We start from the raw sequence: 27,060 nt of genomic DNA, 5'->3' as shown, positions 1-27,060 counted from the left end.
GCGCTCCATATATGGAGCATATATACTCTGGCATGTGCCCAAAACGTCTTCCTTTATCTCTATGTAAGGCTAAAATCGGAACTACAGAATTAATTTATCCTAATTTAATTATGACAGGTTTTTTGCCATTCTATTTGTTCTACCAAACTAAGCGAATGACAACCACCAAACAGATTACAGGAACACATTTCTTTCTTGATCATCTCAACCATTTAGATACAAACACAAATAAGAATAGCAAACGCAAGCACGAAATAACTATTACTGAAACTAAGATATTTTGCATTTGTTTAAAAGCTGTTTGTTCCAACAATTCCCATTTTGTTCAGAGAGTAAGGGTGAACAGCACACATATGAAGTGTCTCTCAACATAAATCTGTCCCTCATGGCTTCCTATCCTGCAGAGAACAGGATTTTTCTTTTGCAATTGTAGGCAGGGAAGGATATAAAACATGAAGCACGTTTTGTGTTTTTTTGCAGAGATGTAATACAAAACTCTTATTGTAGTTCTAGAGATTGTTTTGTTTGTCTTGAATTTGCCACCAATTCCTGCAATGACTGACTTAGTAATATAATTTGTCTACACTTTTCAGGCGACAGATGAAAAGAATTGGTGAAAAATAACCTTCTGTTTCTGTTACAAATATGGCAAAAAGACAGTGGAAAAACTGGCACTTTGGAAAACACAGTATATGGATGGAGTTTGTAAAAATTTTGCCGCTCCTCCTACCCCACTTGCCATTTTAAATGCCCTTCTACAAATTATTTCCAGAAAACGGAGTTTTCCAGATATTTTTTGACACTGCAAATATTAAATTCTAATTACATTTAGCAAAGGAAAACTACAGTTAAAACTCTATTGTCCTGCAGTAGTCTCCTTCACGTTGCCTTGACTACTGCACTGAATATCACGTGCCCTATTATCAGCCACTGCGATAATCCCACTGGCACAGAAACAAAAGCCACCTGACTGTGCTCTGAGGATGCCCTTCCAAACCCCAGTGTGAGAATTATGCCAGAAATGAAGCTACAAGCAGGAAACCTCACAGAAATTTGGTGACTTGGGGTACTCAGTGACCAACAAGTCACTACGGCCCTCTGGTGCAAAGCAGCCCAGGCAGGTAAGGGCAGCCATATTACAAAGGCATGAATACCCAACTATGTTCCTGAAGTGGTACCACATGGGGTTTTTGCTGGTTTTAGTGATTTATTTGAGCAATGACCTACAGAATCATAGAATAATTTAGGCTGGAAAAGACCTTTAAGGTCCAATCATAAACCAAACACTGACAAGTCTACCACTAAACCATGTCCCTGAAGCACCACATCTACACATCTTCAAATACCTCCAAGGATGGAAACTCAACCCCTTCCCTGGACCTACAGAATGCCTCACCACTACTCAGTCACTATAACCTGTAAAATCAGTGGGTGATTAGCCCACACATATGGAGAATCAGAGATCTGGGCACATGCCCAGTCATGCTCTCATGATCCTGCTCATACCAAACATGGAATGATCATTTTGTTTGCAGTTTGGAAGCGTGATCTGGAAGCAAGAGTCTAGGCAGCTCACAAAAACACAAACTGAGACAGGGTTCTGCAGCAACTCAAATTTCATCAGAACGAGAAAGGCACAAGAGTGGCTTAATTCATCTTTTTCCTCCCTCAGACCTTTTGGTCAGCATGCTGCACGTTGCTCCTGTTACTGGGAGTAGGACCCTATTTCATCCATTCTGACAGCTTCCCAGTTAACTACTGTCATCCTAGAAAACCTGAAAAGGCTTCATAGTCTACTAAATTCAACCCTAGAGAACAAATCTATCCCATCACACAATGTACTCAAAATATTGGCAGCTACTTAAGCTCATTGCCAGACAGTGAGAAAGCAAAAGAGCATTCTGTATGTGAAAGTAAATGGCACTGGCAGGCAGGAGCTAATGACTGGAGTCAGGGGTTGCAACATGGTGACGAAAAGTGATAGCATGGGGGATGTTGCAGCTTTTGGAGCATCCGATCTATAAGACTGTAGGAATCCTTCAATTTTTGAGCAAATGTCCCTTTCTTTGAAGGATCAGTGTACTTATTAATGAATCATCATTCATATGCTCTGTATTTCACTTAATTTTTTCAAGCTTTACCACTCTCCTCCCAAAAGTTTCTATTTACTCCCAGAAGATCTAAAACTACTTTTTTTTTCCTCCCCTCAGACTCAAGAAAAACCACAAATCTTATGTCAGAGCAAATGAAGAGTAGCTGATCAACAAGTCCAGCCTCCTCAAACTTGCTGGCTTGTGCTCACACCACCTTTCTGGGCAACATGGTCCATATGGCAAGAGAAGTAAGGAAAGCTCTGGGAGTGAAGGGCAGGGGCTGAAGGAGACTCCAAGGGTAAGGCAGCTGCAGAATTAAACCTTACAGGAATCTCTAAAAGACTAGAGTATATGGTATGTAAAAGAGGTGCCAGAAGATTTTCAGAGGGTTATGCATAGTATTTCCCAATGGCTAACAGCCTGAGACCATCAGCCTTGTTCTCCTGAGACACGAGCCATCCAGACATCTGTCTGCACCCTGAGAAACATCAGATGACCACCACTGCTGCATCACCAATGGGAACCAGACTCTTTCTGTGCAAAACCTAATAAAAAGTCCTCCCTCCTTCAGTAAGTTACAAGCTATGGTTCCCTTTACTTTTGTTACAGTTTAAGAACAAGGTTATTTTGATTATTAATCTAGTTATACTTTTTAAAAACAAAGCAAAAACTCATTAAATGGAGTCAGACAAGCTGCACAGAAAACCAAAATCCTCTTGTTTATCCACTCAAGCAGCACAAACTTTCCCCTGCCCCCCCTTCATCCCTCCCCAGCTCTCTCGGCCCTGCCCTGAAGGGATTAACAGTTCATTTATCATTTTGATTTAAAAATTGGTTTACTCACTTGACAATGCAGAAATTTGAGAGATGCAGGCACAAGTCAACAAGAAAATGGGCTGAAACCACCACCTTAACAACGTTAGCTACTGAATGCCATCCAGTGCTTCAAAATACATACATTCCACTGCAAATTTATCAAATATCTCTGTTATTTTAGATTTGGTTTCCCAGATCACAACATTTTATCGAAACGTCTTAAAGCCTGTGACCTTTGCAAAGTCCAAGTTTTATATAAAGTTACCACTTTTTCAAAAACCTTTAAGTAATTTTCTTAATCAACTTTTTTTATGGCAATGAACATTTTAGTTTTCTAAGGTATGTGTTCAAGTTCGTTTGAAAAACTAAAAATTATTTATGAATAGTTAGAACTTTTTTCCCAGCTTCAATTCTTCTGTGAGATATTAATGATTGGTTTTAAATTTTTTATTTTAATGGTTAATCTTTGCTTATAAAAGGAAACATGTATTACTTTGGAAATAAGTAAATGCACACTTCAGACAATTATTAGGATTTATTTGCCCAAGGTTCAACTACCTCAAGTCACTGAACTCCAAGGAATATGGGTCGCTGCAAGGTCATGGTAAAGTACTGCACAGGACACAGGTAAAAATAGATGTTAGACCACAATTTCCCCAGGGCTTATGATATTCCCTTCACCCTTCTTCTCTGCTTATTTCATAGGATTTATAGGAGAAACTAAGGTTTCTCATTCCACACAGATTTTTGAAACACAGCCACCTTCATCTGCCTACCCCCTACTAAGGAAATTAAACACTATAAAAATGCTTCTTTGGTCAAGAAAATCCAATTCAGTAATGATACACACAATAACTCTGCCTCAAAATGTCCCCAAAACACTTCAGACATTCACAATTTTGAGTGGAAAAGTGTTCTTCTCGGGTACAAAACCCATACTGCAGCCCCTGTGCACACACACAGTAAAGTGTCTCTGTGGTTTATTAGTCATAAGGGCAAGATCAGGCACAAAAAAAAGATGCATTTACCTGACCAAACACCCACTCCATACTCAGTTTGTGGCAACAAGAATGCAGTTGAACCACAGCATCAAGGCATGTCCCACTGGTGGGGCTGGGCTGCATTTCAGACCAGACACAGAGCTCTGGCTGGACTTTGAGGGTCTGTTTACTCACTTATTCCTTCCCTCCTCTCAGGGACTCTCCTGTTCCCTATTTCTTTCAGTGCAGAAAAAAAAACAAAACAAAAAAACAAACAAACAGAAACAACACACATGAGCGTGCCCCCCCTCCCCCTCAAAAAAGAAAAAAACATACCAAAAAAACCCAAACTGGGCAAACAAGCAAGGAGAGAAGAGGAGCTGAGGAGGACAGAGGGAAAAAAAAGCACAGCACTTTGGCAGCAAGACCACACATCATCTCAGCAGCTGCCCATCTTCTCAGTCAAGATGCATCCCTTATCCTCATCCTGGTGTCACACACAGCTCTCTAGCATCACAAACCCCAGTCCCCTGAACCTATGTCACATCAGTCCCTGTCCTTTCAATAGCTTCCTGGTACCACTTCCATCATTCCACTTCAACAACCTTTCTATTACTAACTCCCCTCCTCTATTCACCAGGGAGTACCCTTCCAGGGATTTTTTTCAGCTCTGGTACCACTTCAGTCTTTACTACTGCCCTGGGCATCCATGACTCTCAGGAACTTGGAGAGAGGATGCAATATTAACAGTGTAACAAGTGGGAATGGGGGAAAACTGGAAAAAAAGGAAGATACCAGAAACAAGGCTTGCTCCAAAAGTTTTGCATCATGAGGTGGCGCCTAGTAAAACCACTACTCAGGACATGCATCTCAAGCGCATGCAGAGTAGTCACCCCCATCATGTGAGCGTGAAAGTACAACATGCAGTGAAAAGTGTGTCACAAAAGTCCAGTCAGCATGTTTCATACTGGAACCATGAAATGGCTACTGTCAACTGATATTTACCTTTTAACTTTGCACTATACCTTTTTCCAAAAAGCTGATCAAGTGGCTCTTTACTGTTGCAGAAGTATGCAAAAAAGCCCACAAAAAACACGTCATGTCACCATTTTAATTGATGGCATCATAACTGCACTGTCCAACCTTGTCAAAGACGTTTCTCTGAATAGCTCTCAAGGGGCTGGACAGTTGTTACTTGGAACCGCCAGATAACAGCACCAAGCAGGACAGTGCTGCTTCTGGCCTGTTACAACACAGCTGTGTGTCCAAGGCAGCTGCCAGGGTGAGGGAAGCTGATCATCACCGTGAGCACAGCAAACATTTGGATTTAAGCCAAGCATTTGCAAGAAGACCTGGACACTCCCACCAGCTCAATTCCTGTCGTGCTCCTCCACCCCAACTCTTCTCCCTCCAACGCTGCTCAAATATGCAGCTGCTCCTGCGGTTTGCTGAGCAGGCAATGCCCTTCAGCTCAAAGTGCCTCCCAACAACCCACAGCGTGAAGCAACTTGTATCTCTCTTCTGTAAACTTCCTCTCCTTCTTAGGGATACTAGGCTCTGTTTCAAAGCACTTGCTTTTGAAGAAGTCTTCTAAGTACATACACAGCACTGCATATTTACGCTGGAGAAGACAAGGTCAACAAAATGCATTTCATGCTTAGGCAGACGAGAGGTTGGCAGTGGACCGCAGGACCAACATAATCCACTCCACCGTACTGGGAGCCCTGCAGAGTGCACTTGCTCCTGCAAAGCCCAGCTTTGCTCTCTGGTGACCCTGTGGCATTACCAACACCCATCTCAAAATCCAACAATTAGTTTGAACCTTAAAAGCCCTGATCTGAACAGGAAAGGAGTTTACCCTCTACTCCATTTCAAGGCAAAAAAATGTCTAATAATGATTAGTACAGGCATGAACTCAAGCAGCTCACCTTTGAATTGCAAGTTAGAAATACATAAAGAAAAAAAATACTTCTATATTTATTTTCTTGAGAAAGTTGCTCATATCTGAAACTACTGGAGTATAATACAAACTGGTGAACTTTAAGTGTATTTTCTCTTACAAACACAACATCAAACAAGCAGCACTTCACAATCCAATATCCAACCCCTTACCCATTGAATATCTGAATTTGAGTTTTAGTACTGGCTTCTCATCAAACCTATACCACAGTATTATAAACCCACTTAAACCCATGTTCCAACAAGGCAGGCCAACCAGTCTTGTGAATCTGTTTTTCTCCTGCTCATATCACATTCATAAATGAGATGGTGATAACAGGCGCAAAATACGCAAATGAACTCAGCCTCTGTCCTGCCTAATTCTAAATTGAACGGGTATACACCAAGTATATTTGTCAGTTATTTCTTCCCTTTCAATACTTGGTAGATAATAATGAAGAAATACTTGTGTTAGTACAAGGTATTAGACCTGCTGTGTCTGCAGGAAGAGTCCACATGGGTTAGAACAAATATCCTGTAGTATTACAAAACAACCTATATTATGTATTATTGCAGACATACATGCTGCCACACATACACACAAAAAAAAAAGGACAAAAAAATAATTATTACTAAACTCTCATACTAATTCAGGCAAACTGTAGCCGCAAGTGCTGCAGAGTGGCTGATATTTCCCACAGAGCCCCTTCCAGGCAGACATTAGCAGTTAAAACTGGTATCTTGCAACATAGCATTCACCTGAACTTAATCATCCCTATCACCTGTGCATCCACAGAGAGGGATAGAAGAATCTGCCCCAAGTGGTGACACAGTCACTGGTTCCCAGTAATTGTTCAGATGGACATACAAAAACCACTGTCGCCAACATCACCTTTTGCTGGCTGGGAACAACTGACATGGAACAGCCACAGTCACCTTGGATTTTTCACATGTCTCCAATTTAACCCTTTCAACCAAAAGATAGCACCATTTCAAATTGTTCTTTACAAAATATATACCTGCTCTTAAAGAAAAAATCAGTTTATTTTAATAATGCTTTGTCCAGTTGTGTTTCAACTCAACAGACAATTTAGTCTGGCAAGTCCTAATTTACAACCAGGTTCTGCCATAACTGAATTAACAAGCTGTCTGACCACACACCAACAGGGTCTAACGAAGTTTAGCTCTAAGGAATATTTACTTCTCTGCCAACCTCATGAAAAAATAAATAAATAAATAAATAAATCAGTAAAAGGATTTGTCCTATTGACCATCAAATATTTCTAACACTTCTCCCCTTTGTGAAAACATATGCAGACAAATTTGAATCCTGGGCTGTTTGAATGCTATAATTACCAAAAACTCATAATTATAAATGCCAGAATTTGCAATGAAAACTCCAGCCAGGAAAATATTTTCCAGTGGGATTTTCATGCGGCTCCTCTTGTCAAGCAACAGAATTTAGTCTTCTTGTCTTCAAAGCAATTCACACACCCCTAAGGTTACTATTCTTAAAGAATATACATGTGTTTTCTTCTTGTTGGTTTTGTGGTTTTTGGTTTGTTCGTTTGTGTTTGTTTGGTGTGTGCTTTTGTGGTTTTTTTTGTTTTTTTGTGTGTGTGTTTTGGTTTGGTTGATTTTGTTGGCTTTTTTTTTTACTTGTTTGGTGGTTTTTTTGTTGGTTGTGGGTGGGTTTGGGTGTTTGTGGTTTTTTTGTTTGGTGTTTTTTGTTGGGTTTTTTTTGTTTGTTTGTTTGTTTGTTTTCCTAGTTAGTCTATATGCACAACATACTTTAAAAACAATCCAAAAATGTACAGAGCCTCAAAAGAGGCAAAGGATGGTTCTGGATTCGAAAAAAATAAACTAAATAATCTTGCTTGAAAAACTAACAAGCACCATAAAACCTGCACTCTAGTTTCTCATCCTTGGACTTTCAATACACTCAATTCAATGACTTGAAGGAGTCCAGATTGAGGCTGGCATCACTGCCACTTCTACATGAGGACATCGGTCATTCACGACACAAAACAAAATTATATTACAGACACTTAGGGTACACATAGGCTCTTTACACCAACTAGCCTTCAGGACTATGCATTCCTGAAGCAATTAAAATTAAACAATTGTAGCTTTAAAATGCTGGTTCTATAAATAATCCAGAGAATGCACCTGAGAAGACTGAGGTGTTATATGTTCTTACTATTAAGTCGAGTAAATATTAGTTCAATTTATATTTATGCGAAGCTGGGAAGGTTTCAAACATTTAAGTGAAAGATAAAATTTTAAAAATAAACGAAAATAGCTATGTATTCAGTTTTATTAAAATATCTAACACCATAATACATATATTTTATGGTCCTTATGCTTTATTAGATTTTTTTTTTAAAACACAATTCAATTAGCAACATTAGCATGCTGCCAGGACTGTCAAGATATGTATCCAAACATCTCTGCATGCCATCATTATGGCTGTTCATGTACTTCAATAAGAAGATTAAAAGCATGATTGAAGAGAGTGTTAATGTTTTACATGAAGGTTCTTTTCTTTTAGTTCATCTGGTTGTACAAAAGCTCATTTTGTTGATCCATCACTTTTCTAATTAGTCTGATGAATGAAGCATTGACGTAGGTCTGCATATTTATGTGGTGTAACACAACTGCATTCATTTAACGATTAATCAGAGACAGTGACATATTTAGGAAGATATCATTTAGTTTTGATTTTCAGTGTGCTTAGCAAAAGCAAATTCTCAGGCTCCTGAAAATGAAATATTGCAACTTAAAATGATAGAAATGCCTTGTTTTGATTTGGTATAATTTGACTGCCTAAACACACTTTGAATTATGTCTAGATGGAATTAAATGCTATAAAAGATTTCTTCTTTTCACTGGCAGTTTAAATAAACTGAATGCCAAAGCCAGTTTTAACTTTTTTCTTTTTAATTGGTTATAAATTTTTTCAAGGCTTATACCAAAAATAACAACTTTTTTTCAGATACTGTGTAGCATTGGTCTATATCATACAGTTGCTTTTGCCTTTTAATTAATTTTAATTCACATTAAAAGCTATCACCACTATAAAATAAACACTTTATGAAAATAATCTCATAAACTTGTTAAGCCCTTAGTTCTTACAGTAAGGTTAACATCTCTTAATACTCTCACTATTTACATAAAACAAAATTATGTGCAAAGCCCTTTCCTAGTATTTAAGAAAGATTACTAGATAAATAGTCATAGGGCACAAAATTACATTAATGCATTATTTTTATACAAGTGCTCATAACTAACATAGTAACTCAGAACTTGTTCCCACTGAATTTAACATTGCGAGTTTAAGGTGTAGAAATAAAAAAAATGCATGACTATTATATCACTATAAAGTATTCAGATTTAAATGAGAGTCTTTCCTAACTATACAGCTTTGACACAACAACCTTTGTACTGCATACAGGCTTAACAAATACCCAAAAGGAGAAATGGTGTCTGCTCTCTTGTAATTGAAGAACACCTCTGCTGCAGACTTTCAGCTGGATATCTCAAATAAAGCTTACTCCAACCCTCTCAAATTAAAAAAGACATTTTAATACAAAACCCCAGCCCAGCTTCCCAACTGTTTTCACTGCAGTTAGAATATTTCCTATTAGATAAAAGTGAAGGTTGCATAAATCTCAGCCAACTGCTCACTTTTTTTATTGGTCATTTTGTGCAAAATTTGTGAGGTCCGGATATCATGTACTTAAGCCTTCATAGATTCACAAGCAAAATGCAACCACAGGCACTTTGGGAGAAGCCAACACACACTGCAGTGAAAAAAACAGCAGGAGCCCAACTTTACTTGTTTAAGACTTCTGAATATTCTCAGGAGCTGAAGGATTTTACCCATCCACCTTCTCCTACTGCAATTACAGCAGACAAGTCTGATGCACCTCTTTCACATCCATTGCTCCCACTCTCTCAGGCTTACAGACTACTTGGAATCCTGCTCATCATCACGTTACAAGACAAAGCCCAACTCTACAGAGGGAACCAGCTACACTTCCAAGAAGCACACAGGTAATGGCACTGCTTGGCTTCAGTGATGGGGTTTGGTTATTTGTTTGTTTGTTTTTATTGTACTCAAACTCACTGACTTCCAGACAAAAAAGGTATTTGGCTTCTTCGACAATCAAAGCCTCACCATAGTTAAATGGTACATAAAGCCTTGTACAGCAGAGCCTATCGTTTTTCAGCTGCTGTTGGCTCAGTTATGTAGCCTCCAAAGAAAGAAAAAAGCTGGATACTTCGAATTTAGTTTTAAATTTGCTCACAACCAAATGCAACTGCAAAATTCCACATCCACATAAGAGAAGGTAAAGCTTCTGAATGCACTCAGAATTCACTTTCATCAGCTACAAATGCTGTTATTTTACACACACAAACCGTGGGGATAAAGCAAAGCCTAGGTTATTTAGCTGTTGCACAGCCAAGAGTCAAAAGGGTAGCATAAGGGTTTATTTCAGAGCGCTCAGACTCGGGTTCCTATAATTATCAGTACTTAAGAGTTTGAGTTATTTGTCCCTTCAGCAACTCTTCTACTAAATGAAGTGGATTTTTGCAAATGAGACACTGCTTGTCTTTCAGTCACAGCATAATGCAGTCTAGGCAATAAATTATTTCCTACTGTGTGCTCTGCAATTACAATTCCTCACTGATATCATAACTCAACACGGTAATAAAAAATAATCAGTATTTATCTAGTGCCTGTGGATTAAAACTTTTCTTACACTGTTGAAGCAAAGCAGAAGTTAGCTCGTTTTAGAGGTTATGAAACGTACCCAGACAAGGAGCAACAGATTTCTTTTGACTGTTCCGCAGTAGCCCAGCATTCCAACTATGATGAGGAAACAGCAGACTGCAATCATGACTGGGTGGACCACAGGAAAGTAAGTCAAAATGACAGCCTCCTCCACCCTAAAACCAATCAGAACCATAAAAAAAAAAAAGCCTAATCACACAAAAATGACAGAAGAAAAACATAATATAGCTATTAAAACAAAAACAGTGGATTAGCAGATGTGTTATTTCCAGTGACTTACATGTTTCACAGAAATCTCTTCTATGTAGTTTTAAAGTCAAATGCTACATTCGGGTACCAGAAAGCAATGCATCATCTGAAATCTCTTTGGGGTGAAAGCGATCTCCTGTCTTGCACTTGCACAGTATGTAGCACAATGAGGCCCTGTTCCATCACTAGAGCTCATAAGCACTGCTGTAATAAAACTAACAGCATTCCTAAATCTCTGGACTGAATAAAGTATTCAAAACCAAACAGTAACATAATATGGTTACATGTTGGCAAAGGGCCAAAAATTGGTTCCTGTCAGAAGAGAAAGGCACAGAAATAAAACAAGACTGAATACATATCTTTCCCCCTTTTCTAATTTCAACTGATGCCAGAAATGGTTGCAAAAATACACCTTTTAACAAAACAATTAGCTCAACTGAAGACTTCTTAATTCTAGAAATCATAATTAGGAAACTTGCCATAAGAATGAATGACATCTACCACAATCAATCACCCACACGGATTAACAGGTTGAAGGAAAGCTTTACCTCGTTTCTGCGGTCAGAGTGAGAACATTATTCAGGTAGTCTCTCATCCAAGCAGAAACACCTAATACGCTGATGGACATCAACTAAAAAGAAAAGATGAAGTTATTTATCATGCATTTTTAAAAAATTGCAAAATGATTCATAATTTAAGTAGAGGGTAAATCATCAGTAACATCTCTCATGCATTTGTTTATCTGAACAGCATACTGTCCCCAAAACTCTACTTCTATATGCTTAGAGTTGGTTTGATGCCGAGGGGTTTATGGAGCCAGTGACAATAATCTTCTCTTCTGGTATACATAACTGATGCCTGGAATACCTTCTCTTTCACTCAGTGATGCCACTGCTGGCTCAAGCCCCACCACTGCACAATGCACCACAGAAACAACAGGAAGGCTTTATGCTGCTAAAGTCTGTGACTCTTTCAAGGCTCACAGGTGATATCCATCAGTCTGTAAAAAAACATGAAGCCTTACTCAGGTATGTAACCAGTGAAGAATAATCTGAAGCCCCATAATGGATACAACAGTACTGATACACTGACACACAGGAGATTTATCTACAGGTCAAGTTTAGAAGAATCTGGTTCTCTCACTCATCAGATAAAGCCGCACCATGGACACTATGCCTCAGTTTCCTGAATCGTAAAGGACAATAAAACTCACTGCCCTTCATAAATCCCAGATCATCAAAGCTTCTGGGTACTTAACCCACCAGACACTTAAGTGGCATAAAGCTACTACAGTTTCACCAGGACTCCTCCTACAGCAAGCAAGCCTCTGAGACTGAACCCACCTAAAATTGCTAGCACCTCAGCAGACCTGGATTTCTGTCAGCTGAGCCACTGTGCACTGCAGCACACCTGGGATGTACCAGTAGAAGCTGTGGCCTCTGATTTTCTTGAGAAGCTAAACGTGAACAATGTGGTCAGATCACACCTGCCACACCATGACAGCTCTTCTGCTGCTGTATCAGAGGTACCGCTAGAGGACAAGGCACTCTTCAGGGTACTTATCCATGTATTTTGCACAGCATAATAAAATTACAGAGGCTGGATAAGTCAGTACACCCTTCCTTCTGGGAGAGGACTCATGTAACAGTGGCCATCATCCTCACCTTTGTGATGCTCTCTGGCCCGAAGAGCACATCTCCTCCTGCACACACAGGACAGACAGAGCACTGCTCCCCAAACAGAAGGTAAGAGATGCAGCTATAAACTCCTTCAAGAGGAACAGGGAACCACAAAGCTTTTCTACAGAACAGGGCAAAGTTAGGGTTACTAACACCACTGCTTACTTATCAAACTATTTCAGGGAATTCAGCTGGTATAAACCCAAAGATGAATTTAGGAATATCAATGTCACATAGGCACCTAAACCCCACCTGCAGCACAGGGACCGAACCTGGCAGACTCAAGACTTCAGAAGCACCACTGTCTAGCTGAGGAAGGGAGACCTAAGCATGCTGGTTCTCCTGAATTCCCCTGTTTTCATGGATTGTATAGATGTCTGCCAGGAGACGTCAGCATTGCACCAACAGCTTCTTAAATCAGTGAGAAGTGCTAATTACCCCTGTTGCCGTCAACAGCTAGCTTCCCACACAACCTCATATTTCCCTGAAGTTGCTACAAAGAACAAGTTAACTGGTTCAAAACTAACACATAAGAAAAGTCGCTCCGTGTCCATACCAGCTCCTTTGCCTGCAGAACGCCCACAGCAGGCTACTTCGGCCTTTAAAATTTCATACTAAGTCCCAGTGGCTACCCCATGGTTTCCTCCTGCTTTTCAAAACTGACACACAAAGCACAGGCACTGCCTTGGTTCTGGGTGGTGCCAGCAAGAATATGGGGTGCTCAGCATGCTGCAAGCATGGTCCTGAAAGCCAGTACATGCTGCCAGTCTGCTACGTGCATGTATGTCCTTCACACACTGTGGGATCTATCTGGGCTGGTGGAACAGTAGGAGTAAAGAGTGCTTTCTGTTGTGTTATTTGCAGAAAGCTGCAGAAGAAATGAGAAGAAGATGACTAGATAAACCTCCTAGATAAACTCCTTGACAATGGATACCTCCTTGGAAAAAAGCATCAGGAAAATATACCACACAAGCAATAAAAAATATTTCTAACAGAGGTAGGCTAAAAGCAGACAGCCTACCTCCTTATGGTCAAAAAGCAACAGAACACATTTTTAACCCTCTGAATCTCCCTGCAAGACCTGCTGATAGACACAGAGAAAGTGTTATACTTAAGACATATTTGGTTACTTTGCTTTATAGCAGTGGTGCTCAGGAGTGAGAAGTCCATCAAAACCACACTTCTCATCAATTTTTAATAAGACCCAGGTGGTCCTACTACAAAAACCATACCAGAAAAAATGTTCACTTGCTAAATAATGCTCTTCTTCCCATACCAGACTAGTGGACTGCCTAGTCCCCACTCTCCATTAAGAACTTCCAGCCTTCAGTACATGGCAATACATTCCCTTATAGCAACAAAAGGACATGGATCCCTTGGCAGAAAGCAAGAAATTGCTTCTTCAGCAGGGGTGAGATCTGACAGGCAAAACAGTCACCAAGAGGATACTGGAGCCTCCAGGTTACTTGGAGACAATGGGGAGGTCAGGAAAATAAGCTAAAAGGCATAGGGGACAGAAAGGCCTTCCTAGAGACAAAAGGAAATTAGCAGAGTCCTGCCACTGAGAGAATCAGTTTACTAGGAGAAAGGATTTGCATACTTATGCAGATTAGGAAGGAGAAGAACCTTTGTTTCTGCTCTGTCTGCTTAATCTGAGTTTTCTCTACCCAGATATGTATTTTTGCCCACATAAAATCAGTGACGGGAAAGTCTAGGCAGATACATCTCTAAGCTGTGGCCAGTACATGGCCACGTAAGTTCTACAGAAACACTTAATAACCATACCATGGGAACATGACTCTGTTTTCATTTATCATGAACAGCAACTGGAAGGGCTGTGTCCTCTCACCTAGCAAATGTAACCTTCACCAATAATTTATCTACACAAACACTCTTCAAGTTCATAAGAACGAGTTCTCTATGAAAGGTCTTTCACTTAATTCAAAAAGCTTTTAGCCATTTAGGTCCCTCTGGCTGTTCTCCTTCAGTGTGAATAGCTAATTACTACTGTTTCTTGCTGAACATAAATTATGTGCAAAAAAATTCCCTCTGTAACTCCTGTGTAACTACAGCTCACCTGTTCACCTGCCCTGTGCCCTGAATGATCTCACCACCATCAGCTCCTCCAGGTGTTACTGAATTCTGCTATGCTTACAATGCATGTATGATACCAACACGAGATATCTCAGCATTGCTCTGAAAATGTACACACATAGTGCTTTACCTCACTGCTACACAGATGTTACACACAGATTACCCATGCAACACCCTCCTGCCAACCAGACAATTTCACCTTTGGCACTGTATTTTGAATAAAGTCCAAAGTGAAGTATTACTCCAAATGATGTGAAAGCCAGAGTGCTGCAACGCAATGGATTCATGCCTGTAAAAGTCAGTAAAACTGTCAAACTGCGGCATTATAAAGACATGGCTCAGAAAGAGAGTAGATAAATACTCGAGAAGTTCCTCTTGAACAAAGGGGCCCATGGAAGAGCAAACTGTGGTAACTCAAAAAAAAAAAAAAAAGGCAATTCTGCAATAAATTGATTAAGAAAGGTTTATTTTACAGCACATAACCCAGCAAGTAGCTCTCTGCTAGCAAAGGGAAGTGCTGACAAAAATGTCATATCCCTTCTGATCAGCAAAAGTGAGACTCTGGGCAGGAACACCCTGAGGGATGAAAGATGCATTTGCAACACCAGATTGCCCTGCATAATGACTGATGTTTAGTTTAGTGACAAAAGATTACCAAGCACTAATGCACACTCATCAGTCGACTTGCTCACCTGCTTCGTATGCCCAAGGGAATCACAACAAGAACACCACACGCATGCCCAACCTCCACAGCCTCCTCCTATGACTCAACACGCATTTTGCGCTGTACAAGCACTAAGCTTGCTCAAGTGCCAGCAGACACCGAGGAGGCTGCAGGCACCTACCCCCTCACACCACCTCCAGCAGAAGCAGATCTTCAGCCAGCAGCACAGGAGCTACACTAACACCAATGTTACAACTCAGCCCATGCGCCCAGCAGGCAAGAACAATAACAACCTCCCCAAAAACCCTGGTGTGCCTCCAAACCTACTAGCAAAGAACAACCGTCAGTTCACTGCCACGCAATTTTCATGGAGTCATGGGCAGGGTCAAGGTCCTGATTACAGTTTTTGTTGGTTTATTTAGAGGGTAGAAAAAAGGCAGCGTTAAAAAACTGACAGCCCCTACTTCAGCCAGTGTTTTATAACTAATTCAGATGTAAACTACAGTTAGAAATCTGTATCAAGCAATCAGACAAAAGGACACAATTTTATAAGAACTAGAACTACCAAGATAATTCTCACCACATTAGCAGTTACATCATTTCAACATAAAGTTTTCATCCAAGCTTCTCTGATGACAGCAACTCTGCTGTGCTGTAAACATAATATGATAGTAGGCAGTAAAACATGTTTATTTGTTGCAGCTGGCTGCACAAGTCACTATGGGTTTCATTCTGAACTGCCACAGTGTGTTATATAGCCATCAACATGACACTGGAGAGTTTACAAAACTGCCTGCTGCCTTTCTCTATCTTAAATATGTTTTCACACTGATGAAAAAAGGTAATATATTATATTTTTACATATGAGCAATATGCAGATCACACAAAAATATAGTAAATTTCCAAATTAATATATAACAAAATTTTTAAAGCTACTAGAGCTTTCTCAGACAACTGAATTACAGTATCCAACAATGGGCTCAAACTATTAGAACTGGTCATTTCCAAGCATAGTTTAAATTGTCTTTGGAATTATTCTACATAAATTGCTGCATCAAAACCAGAAAATATCAAAGCAGCAGACCTGTTGCTATAGGCACACTCGTTTTCATTTGCTTATCACATTTTTCATTCAAACATTCTAATACCTTAATTTTTGACAATGAAAGATGCTTTGTGCTCAAATATGAGAGAGGAGATTTTTTTCATTATTAAATCAAAGGAAAGATTAAAAGTACCTTCCATATTAAAATAAAAAGAAGGGGGTGTGATTTTTAACAGATATGGTAAACAACTTCAGGCCACACTCCGGTACCCATACAAGGTGCTAACTAGTAGCACTACAGAGCAACTTTCTTTGCAGAAGAAGGTTGCCAGCTCCAAGGAAATTACTTCCAAGATATGACAACATTCATCAGAATACTTCCTTTAATTTTAGTAAAGAAATAAAACTTGAGAAAATTTTCCAGTTAAAATTGATTTGGGTAACCTGAACTGTGACTTACCAAAGTGGAGGGTGGTTAATACACTACGAGGTCAGGAACAGAACATGTTGCAGTGCTTTCATAGGACGGACTGTTAACAAGTAGGTTCAATATTCAGATCATTGAACAAACACAGATATCTGACTCAGATCCCTGGACAAATAGGCAACTACATTTTTTTGGAAGGGAGGGGTGTAAGGGCAGAAGAGAGTGGGACAAGAGGTCTTGTTTTTCTGTATTACCTGGAAAAAGCATTATAATGTTTAGAGAAAGAAGCGTGTCATATAAAAAAAAGGAAATTCCCATTCTTCCCACTAATGCACCTTCTATTCTACAGACATGCCAACATTTTGTTTTAGCCAAGGTTACTACATAGGGTCATGCCTTTATCCCCTCTCACTTGCAGTCAGCTGAAGCACTTTGAATCTGGTTTTGCTTGCACAGCTGTAACAGTGAGTTAACAACCTCTTCCACGTTTGGCACGGGCTGGAACTTGCACACTTTGCGATAAGGCAATTGCCAGAGCACTGACAGGCTGCTAAGGGGTCACCCTCCTTCAGGAAACGAGCATATTTTCCAGCAGCTGTTTGTGCAAGGTTCCTAGAGCAGCACAGCATAAAGAACAAATCAGAGCCCAAACATGCTAACAGGTCGAGGTGCAGTTCATCTGTCAGACAGTTCTTCTGAGTGTCAGACCCATGTATCAACTTCTGGGCTCTGTAGCATGAGGCTACATTAAAAGCAAAGAGGGATAAGCAAGTGCTTATATTTCTGCATTCATCTTCTCTGTGACTACCTGGGCACTGTACTTCTTGTTAGGACATGATTTGTGCCATTCTTCCCTCAAAAGTAAGCATCTCGCTGTTGAGACCTTTTGGCCTTGGGGAGGCAGAGGTGCATGCTGCCGATCGCAAGTAATTTGCAGCAATGCTGAGAGCTCAAGTGTCCATATCTGTATCCCAAGTCAGACACATCACCGTAAAGATGACAAGCCCCCACAGATACACGATGCACTCTTCATTAAGTTTCTGTAAGAGCTTGTTTTTGTTCACAGCCTCACAGATGGCAGGTAAAATTATTTTTAAATCCAGGATATATAACTGGAAGATTGACAGGAAAAAAGACTAAGTATTTCCTATGATCCACAGGATCTACGTATCAGCTGCTTGTGGGTATATCACTTAACTCTCCTGTTTTACACATGAACACTGGTGAGTACATCAAGATTACTAAAATAAGCCTGCATTTTTAATTAAATCACACATTCCTGTTAAACTGCTGCCTATACTTTAGAAAATATCTACAAGAGATTTAAAAGCTGCTATTAATCCTATGACTTTTGCCTAGTGTCTACCACAGACTCTTGAGATGATGGAAAATCTTCAAGGTATTGAAGCAGTGCCTGAGAATTTGTGAATAATTGGGTTATCTATCTTCTACAGAAAGAGATGCAAATTTAAAGAAAAATAACGCAAGTACCTACAGGCCAGGTGGAGCTTCCCCGTTCTGCTAGAGATGATGGCTTACTGGTATAAGAGTACCCCTTGGGCTACTGGCTCAAGTCTAATCAGCACAGGTTCATGACTTCTTCCTCAAAGTAGATGCACTGAGTCCACACAGTTAATCGTAAGAATTACCAAAAAAATGCCTGTGGTTTCACCAATTTCTAAATGCCAATAAGAAGCATATTAATGTCACTTCTAACATTAAGGTGGAGTTTATTTTTTTTCCTTGCAATCATCACATCAAGCCACTCTCTTTCAAGACCATTTTGCAGAGACTTATCTAGCAGTTCACTGTAGACATGCCATGCAGGGTGAGCCGTGTCACCCACAAAGATATACATGAGATAAAAGGTTATAGAGAAGTAGATACAAAATTGTCTTACGGCTGAATTCTACTTAATTAGGACATAGCCTGGTAATAAATATTAATAATACCACCCAAACACACAAAAAGTGCAAGATTTCTCAAAGACTAGAGTAAAAGTATTTCTGGTACTTTAAAACTCCTCCTGTAGCATGCTCTGCTGAACACATTCCTTTAAAAGATACCATATTCCCACAGAAGCTGGACTTATTCTTGCATGGCTTTTAGGTATTTTCTTTACACAAGAATGCTAAGAAAATCAGGTTTCAATTACATACATCTACACTGCAGTCCCTAAAATCAGGGTATATTAGCCTAGAATGAACCCCATGTTCAGACTGCTATAGGTACCCAGCCAGGCAGTGTTCATTATGTTATCAGTCAGTTCAATTCTTTAAAAACTTGACCCTAATTCTTTTTGTCCCAAGTATCTGCAGATCCCACTGATGTGAATGGAAGTTATAAAGCAGCAGAAACACCACATCTATACAGAATCTGGTTCCATGGAAGGGAGGATACACTGATTTCTTTCTTGTATCACAGTACATTTGAAAAATTAAGCAAAAAATTACAAGATTCAACACATACATTTTAGGTTGGAAAAAGAATTAAAGACAATACACCACTGCTTCCAACCACCCTCAGTGCTTCCTTGCACAACACAAATATTGCCTTGCTCTAAATTTCAGGTGGTACACATAACCAAAACTAGAAGATTTAAGGGTGCAAAGTATACAAAACAAAAGGAAAAAAATTAACTGTAAGCTGGCTTCTCTTTCATTTTATGTGATTTTTTTTGTTCACAAGCATGAATTCAAGATAGATACAAAACAACTGCTGCCGCCTGCCAGGACGGTTTATTGGCTGCAAGCACATAGTCTAAATCAGCTAGTATTGCTCTGTACATGAAGGAAAGCCTAGGCACCACTCAACAGAAACAGCATATCCCCAGGCAGAAAAACCTCAAAAGGTGAAGGATGTGGCAACATCGCTGGCTTGGCTCAAACATCCAGTGACACTGTTAATCATCGGTTAAGAGATCCTTACCACCTATGACAGAGTCATCTGCAACTTACAACCTCGATTTCACCAAGCCGCTAAAGTACAGTCATCCTCAATTACAAGCAACACAATGGCAGCTGCTCCTCCTTGTGCCTCACATGTCCACTAGGAAAAAAAAAAAAAAAAAAAAAAAGCTGTTTTCTCAAGACAGAAAGGCTATACAGACTTTTTTGTCCATGTTTGCTATACTTTGCTTTTTCAATTAAAAAAAAAGATGATTGACAAAATAATTGCACTGCTTTTACTTGCATCTGTCAGCACTAACTAGTTCACCAATTTTGACCATTTTTAATTTTTTGAAGGAATACATATGGCTGAGCTGCCAAGAAAAGTAAAACAGGCCCATGCCTCTCAAAGCTCTTGCTTTGCCTAATCTTCCATTAGTGTAAGCAGCCAGGACATCGAATTTTTCCTGCACTCAGCACTGTTTTCTAGTTCCTGTTCCAGCACAAACCCCGGGGGCCACTGCCCTCAGATAACCTCCTGTGTTATGCCTGTGCCCTTACTGCAGGCTGGCCGCATTCTGCAACTGAAGTCCTCCCTAGTATAAATGTTTGCAAAGGTGGTTTAATATGGAAAGAGACCACAGCAAAGCACAGAAGATCAAGGGCAACGTTGCAAAATGCAGTGAGGAGGATTTCTGTGAGGACAAGTTACACAGTGCTCAAAATGAATGAAGATGCTCATGTTACATCCACGATCACTACTGACCTGGAACAGTGTCAGGAGTTCACTCAGACAGCAATGCCCCACCAAGAGGAAAGACCCTGTAGTCTCATAAAGTGCATAAAATATGTTTGTAGAGCTATCAAAAATAAATTTATCTGAGTCCTGACATAGATGCTATATAGAGATAATAAAGACCAGTATTGCCACTAAGAACAGAAAACTAGGAAGCAGTAGGCACATGCCTTCTCTCCAGCACCACTAAGATTACCTGCTTAGTTAAGCACTAAGTGTTGACTACAAAACATCAAATCATGCACTTTTTTGGAGCTTTCCTCTTTCTGTTAAGGCTGTCCAGAATGTAATATGCTACAAACAGCAGTGTTACAAAGTGTAAGATCAGATACCTGCAGAAATCAAGTTAGGTCTCTCAGTCTCATAAATTACCTTAAGAAGTGGTGCTCATTCATACATGAGGATAACAGAAGAATGAAACCAAACGTTAACGGCGGGATTTAGTCTGAATGGTATTCCTTGTACAAGGCACTGTCAAAAAAAAGCCCTATGAAATTAGATGACCGAGAGGTCCTGAAACTGCAACTCCTGTTGCTTCAAAAAAAGACATCTTGCAGTCAGAGGCAGGATTCAATTGACCTTGGAAACAGCTTCCAGAAGGGTATCATCAAATCTACTACCACAGACAGTCAATCAATAATTAGAGCACTGACAACAGATTTATTGCCACTTCAGAAGAAAACACCTTTCAAGATCTGCTGCAAGTTGCAGCTCTAGAAGTTCTGATCCATTCATATCCACAAAAACAGTGTTTTTCTGGAGCACATTCATTGGTCCATTATCAAAACAGGATGAACCACTAAAACTGAGCCTCGGGCTTACAGTTGACTGCTTATGAATTATTTACAGCTAAGCAAACTTCAGGCCAAAAATTACAAATAGCACCCCTCTCACGCACATACAGGTACATTACCCTGTCTACCACTCCGCATCACAGCTCATCAACTGAGCCCAGTAAAAAAAAGTTTCTTTCCAAATAGACAGCACCCAGCTGTATACTTACAAACAATGCTACAAGGATTGCAACGGAGTGACTGATAAAGTTCTTTCACTTCTCTGCTTCTGCAGGCTTCAACAGCAGCCAAATTATGAAAACATCAGTGTGTTGTTGCAACCATCCACGTCTTAAGTTTTTCAGCAAGACTGATGGTCAGATTAGCCAGTTTTGTTACGCGTAACATCTTAAGGAACTTTACCTGGAGAAGAGAAGGCTCTGGGGAGACCTTGTAGCAGCCTCCCAGTACCTAAAGGGGACCTACAAAAAAGCTGGACAGGGACTTTTAAAAAGGATGTGTAGTGATAGGACAAGGAATAATGGCTTTCAACTGCAAGAGGGTAGATTTAGATTAGATGTAAGAAACAAGTTATTTACCATGAAGGTGGTCAGGCACAAGAACAGGCTGCCCAGACAACCTGTGGATGTCCCATCCCTGGAAGTGTTCGAGGCCAGGTTGGAGGGGGCTTTGAGCAACCTGGTCTAGTGGAAGGTGTCTCTGCCCATGGAAGGGGGTTGGAACTATATCATCTTTAAAAGTCTCTTCCAACCCAAACCATTCTATGATTCACGTGCACTAGTCTGCCCTCACCACGCTTGCAATGAAAAATGCTGGGGTCCCATCATACACATGCTGGGACAGTTGCATACATGACATGGCTTACTACTTTAGAGGTTCCCTTCTTAAGAGGCTGACAATCAGATCGTACTAGACAGTGATTACTGGCTCTTGCACAGTTTTTTGTCAGGCCTTCAAAAGCTTTAATCCGCCAGCCTGGAGTAGAAATCAATCCTCTTTCCACAACATGTGGTTAGACCTGCTGCTGGACACTACCACAGTGAAACAAGAAGAGAATGTCACACTACTCCAGCCAGGACCTTCAATCAAACCATGATTTTAAAAAGTCAACACGCACTGTTTGCACATCTTCGCTGTTTTCGGTCAAACACTGATAACTGACACAGCAACCAGGCACATGATCAACAAGCTTGAAAATGTTTGGAGGCACGAGCCCTTGGAAAGGAAGGAAGCAAGAAAAAACATGAAACTCTCCAAGACTGGGATTGAAGAGAATCACACAACTGTGTCCCAAACTGGGAGGTCTGTACAGATCCTGGAATTGCACGTCGCTCTCATCTTTACTGACCAGGCCAGATCCTGCCATGCTCAGGATACAGGAGGACCGTGGCTGCACATTTTCAAGGGGCTGATCTAATCTAAACTTCCTGACATCCAGCCCATAAGCCGGGGTGGTATTTTTCACAGTAAGCACTAACACAAGTGATAGGGAAGATAAAGATTTCCAAAAGGAAGGAAGAGTGGCAGCAAGGGGAAATCACAGCCCCCATCCCCACACCACTGGGTATGCACCTGCTGCCAGGGGAACTTTTCACAAAAAAAACTCTGCCCCGTGGGTCATGTTCTGACACTCAGAAAAGGCAGTGGTAAAACTCCCACTGAGCCCAACAGGAGAAAAAATTCAAGCTCTGACAGAGGAAGACATATGGCAGATTTCACCAGAACAAGCAGCTTGTAGCAGATTTGTATTTAACTGTTAAATACACATCTGAACAGGACCAGATAGGAAGCAGAATGAGGTTTTTACACACACATGCCTCCAAAGAAGTCTGATGTAACTGCAATACATTCAGCTACTCATCATGCACCCTATGTATTACCATGCAATTCTGGAAGACTCAGGGTTTTTTGCTTATGTGTTTATTTGCTTTGAACAAACCCTTTGCATTCATTTGCTTTGTAAAATGCAGAGAATTCCAAATGGACTGGCCAGTTTTTCATTTGAGTTCCAACATCTTTAATTTTATATACATTACAGAAAGACAGCTTTAGTTCTTTGCGACATCTGTGGTGCAAGCCATCTGCTATACTGGCATTTATTATTTAATTACATTTTCACATGCTTCAGCACTATACAGATTTCACTTAGCTGCTTGGGTGTAATTTCCAGTGTCCTGGCCTTAGCTAAGAAGATTAATTACAGACATTTTTTATATTTTGCAGACAAGCATGAGAAGTTACCATTTTCCTCCCCAGGACGTGTCATACCACAACAGACTCAAAAGATCCTTGTTCCTATGTGGCAGAAGGGAAAGAAAAAAAGATAAAAATAAAATAAAATAAAATAAAATAAAATAAAATAAAATAAAATAAAATAAAATAAAATAAAATAAAATAAAATAAAATAAAATAAAGTCACACTTTCTAGTCAAGGATGATCTGAGACATCATTATTTAAATGGCAACAAAATATAAAGAATGAGAAAATATTTCTAGCCATGAATGCTTTAAACCAGATCTAGACATGAATTATGAATGGACAAAGTTAACCGCAACACTGCGTGACAGATGCAGTTCATGTTGTTCTGCCAAGCAAAAAGGTGCTCTGTAGCTCCATGTCTGAGGTCCACAACAGACAAACACATGAACAAAACAATGAAAAGTAGGAAGGAGCAATCTGACAGGGAAAGGAATGTAATATCTGGGCAAAGAGGGCAGACACATTAAGTCTTCCAGGTGAGAACTCGATCTCACTAAAGAGGAACTGCAACACAACACACTAGCCCCCTCCAAAGGTAAGGGCAGGCTTTCGTGCTCAAAGAAAACACCTCAGGGCTGAGAAACTAAGCACTTGGCTCCAGCATCAAGACCCCTACCACCACACAACAGATTGACTGACAGGACACAAGGGTATGACCTCTTGCGTAACCTGGGTACCACCTAAATGGCTACTTCAACTATAAAAAGCTGCCGTTGAATAATTTATCTGATGGGACACAGCAGGCAATGAGCACAGAAGGCAAGGGAAAGGAGCAGAGTAAGTCTGAGGGAACAAAGACAGCAGTCAGTTAAGGTGTGAACAGGAACTGATGAGAACAGCTCAAGGCAAGAATTATGGAAACCAGAGGAAAGCAGCAAACACCAGGACAGGATGTTTTCAGCCACGTGGATGTCTGTTGACCCGACTCTAACAGTACATGTGTAGAAATCCAAAGTTGAACTCAAGTCAGTTGAACCCTGGCAACCTTAATCTTAAAAAGAAAATATAGGTTTTTACATTTTGTACAGTATCCAATGAAAACCATGTATGATGTAAGAAACAATTACACATCTTTTTTTTTTTTTATAAAGATTTCCTCATCTCCTGTTAAATGGTTTTATTCCTACATGCACCACAGAAATAACTTCATCTCTATTAAATACAATACACAAACCTACATACTTTCAACAGATTTTTCAGATTGCTTGCATTATATAAAAAGTACCATCCTGTACCAAATGCTATTCAACAGTTTTGTCTCTCATTCATATTCTAATCTCCACTTAATTTTCAGTAACCGCGGTGTTTCATCTCAATTCCACTGTAAAACTAAGCTGGGTCCTAGCCCACATATTATCCCTTCATCATTCAAATCCACAGCACCTCAGGAGTAAATGGTTGTGAACAGCTGTGGGATGTCACACCTTTTGCCCTTTTGTTCTCATATATTTATCCAGCATAAATCTTCAACTATACAGGTGAAGCAGAATTCACTTGGTGCAAGTGAGGACTCTTGGAAATCTGCATCATGCTGTTTGTCCAGAGCTGTGAAAATTTGGGAGCAAGTGCTGATCACACCCATTTATGCTGGAAAGAAAGAAACCCTGCTGCTATAAATATAGCTTTGACTGAAGTGATGTAAACAAAAGAAAGAAATCACCCCAGGCTTTGCCTGCCAGTTGGGATCTGGCCACTGAAAGCACAAAAAGGACTCTGGGCAAGCCATTCTCAGAGCAGGTGAGTGCTCAGATACCTGCGAGAGCTACAAGTTCAGCTCAGGTCACAGGATGCTGTAAAACTCATCCAGTCAGGAAGCCACAGCACGCATGAATATTTCCCTCTCTACTTATTACAAGTGCACAAATTCACACTTTTATTTATAACACTAGGTTAATTCCAAATCTAATTTTACTTCCAACTATTTTCCAAAGGTTTTTTTTTTTTTCTTTCAGTGATCAGTATTGCCTGGCGGGAGTTGCCGGGCATGGAGCACACACCCAGGGGGGCAGCGTCCGCCCCTCCGCCGAGCGCGGGAGCCCCGCGGTCCGAGCGGCCGAGCCCGCCGCGCTCTTCGTCACCCGCCCGGCCGAGTCCCCACCTGCTCGGGCGGCGGCGGGAGCCCGGCCCGGCCCGCCCCGCGTCGCTCCACTCACCCAGAAGAGGAGGTTGAGGGCGTACAGCAGGCAGCGCAGGCACTTCACCGAGTCCTCCCTGGCCATGGCGAGCCCCCGCGGGAGACAGCCCCATTCTCTCACCACATCCTCCCTCCCGAGGCCGGGCCGCCAGCGCCCTGTAGGGGAAGAGGCGGAGAGGGGCCGGGCGAGTCCCCTTGCCGAGGAACCAACGCGCAGGTGGAGGCGGCGGAGCCGAGTCGCGGAGCGGCCCCGGACCGGCGGCACCCGGGCGGGAGCGGCCGAGCCCCCCGGGCACTCCCGCAGCGCCCACCGGTCGCCCACCCCCGGCAGCGTCCCTTCTCCTCCCGCCCCGCCCGCCGCTCCTGGAGATACTGATGGGCGGATTTTTTTAATAAAAATGATAAAAGCGTGGAAAGGGGAGAAGCCGCGGGCTGCCCCGGGAGCCGAGAGCGGCTGAGGGCGACCGGGAGAACGGCGGAGGCGCCGGCTCCCTCCCCGCCCGGGAGGGACGCGCTGCCCCGGGGTGGGCGGCCGGAGGACAGCGGCCACTTACCGCCCGGGCGCCCCCCTCACTCACTTGCTCCGGCGAGGACTCATCGGGACGGGAAGAGGCAGCGCAGAGCCGCGGTGCCCATGCCCGGCGGGGCGCTGAGGAGAAGGTCCCGGTGACTGCCCCGGCCCCTCCACCCGCGGCGCTCCGCCGAGCCCGCGGCGCCCAGCTGCACCGACACCGCCGCGCATGCGCAGCCGCCTGCGCCCGCAGCCCGGCGGGTCCTAGCGCCGCCGCGCTTCCCACCCTGTCAGGACTCCGCCGAGTGAGGAGGGCTCTGCGGGGTCTGACCCGCGGACGGTGGGTGTTTCTAGAGCCTGCTGACTAGGGACGCGTACCTGAGTGGAAATGACAGCTCGGGGCATGCCCGAATTTCGGTGTCAAATCCCGCACGTTTCTTTCAGTGAAGCTGCGCCCGTCGCGGTAGTTTTGGGTCTCGGCCTGGGGAGCAAAGGCTGGAGGGGGCATGCCCAGAAACGGGGGATTCCGCCCCCCCCTCCCCCCCCGCGCTGACAGAAAGGCACGCTCAAAACCTCATTTATGGCGATGCTCGGAGTTTACTTTGCTTCTTTCCTCCAGGAGGTACGTTAAAAACAAGGGGCTCAAGCAAGCAGAAATAAAGGAACCCCCACTCTTGTGGCATGGTGGCCCAGAATGGCAAATACCTCACAAAACAGGGTCTTTTTTTTGCAAGATTTCACAGGCTTTTCACAAGGTTTAAACCCCATTGTGTCGGAAAGTAAACCCTGCTGACATGGAACCCCAAACTGGTCATTGGCAGCCGAGTGCCCATTCCCCACTGCTAAACAGCAAATATAGAAGTGCAGCCAGGTTGGAGATAAGTTGTTCCAGAA

General features: G+C 41.7%; 1 protein-coding gene across 5 annotated transcripts in view; it reads right to left on the bottom strand.

Annotated features, from left to right (window-relative positions):
- TSPAN12 (tetraspanin 12) overlaps positions 1-26,373 on the bottom strand; it is a 46,742-nt gene extending 20,369 nt beyond the window's left edge. The window contains exons 1-4 of one of the 5 annotated variants that reach the window (XM_082076059.1): positions 26,234-26,373; positions 25,675-25,811; positions 11,423-11,505; positions 10,645-10,780 (exon numbers count right to left, since the gene is read on the bottom strand). In XM_082076059.1, coding sequence (XP_081932185.1) covers positions 10,645-10,780; positions 11,423-11,505; positions 25,675-25,740 — 285 coding nt within the window. In that variant the 5' untranslated portion in view covers positions 25,741-25,811; positions 26,234-26,373. Of the gene's footprint in view, positions 1-10,644; positions 10,781-11,422; positions 11,506-19,740; positions 19,764-23,502; positions 23,557-25,674; positions 25,815-26,209 lie in introns of those variants that run through there. The other 4 variants (XM_082076060.1, XM_082076061.1, XM_082076063.1 and 1 more) reach the window with 4 other exon arrangements.
- Positions 26,374-27,060: the final 687 nt, after the last annotated feature.

Source organism: Streptopelia decaocto (genome assembly GCF_964273445.1).
Source record: "Streptopelia decaocto genome assembly, chromosome: 1".
NCBI classification, from domain to species: Eukaryota; Metazoa; Chordata; class Aves; order Columbiformes; family Columbidae; genus Streptopelia; species Streptopelia decaocto.
The sequence above is the reverse complement of the archived record's forward strand: the minus strand, read 5'-3'. Positions and strand labels throughout refer to the sequence as shown.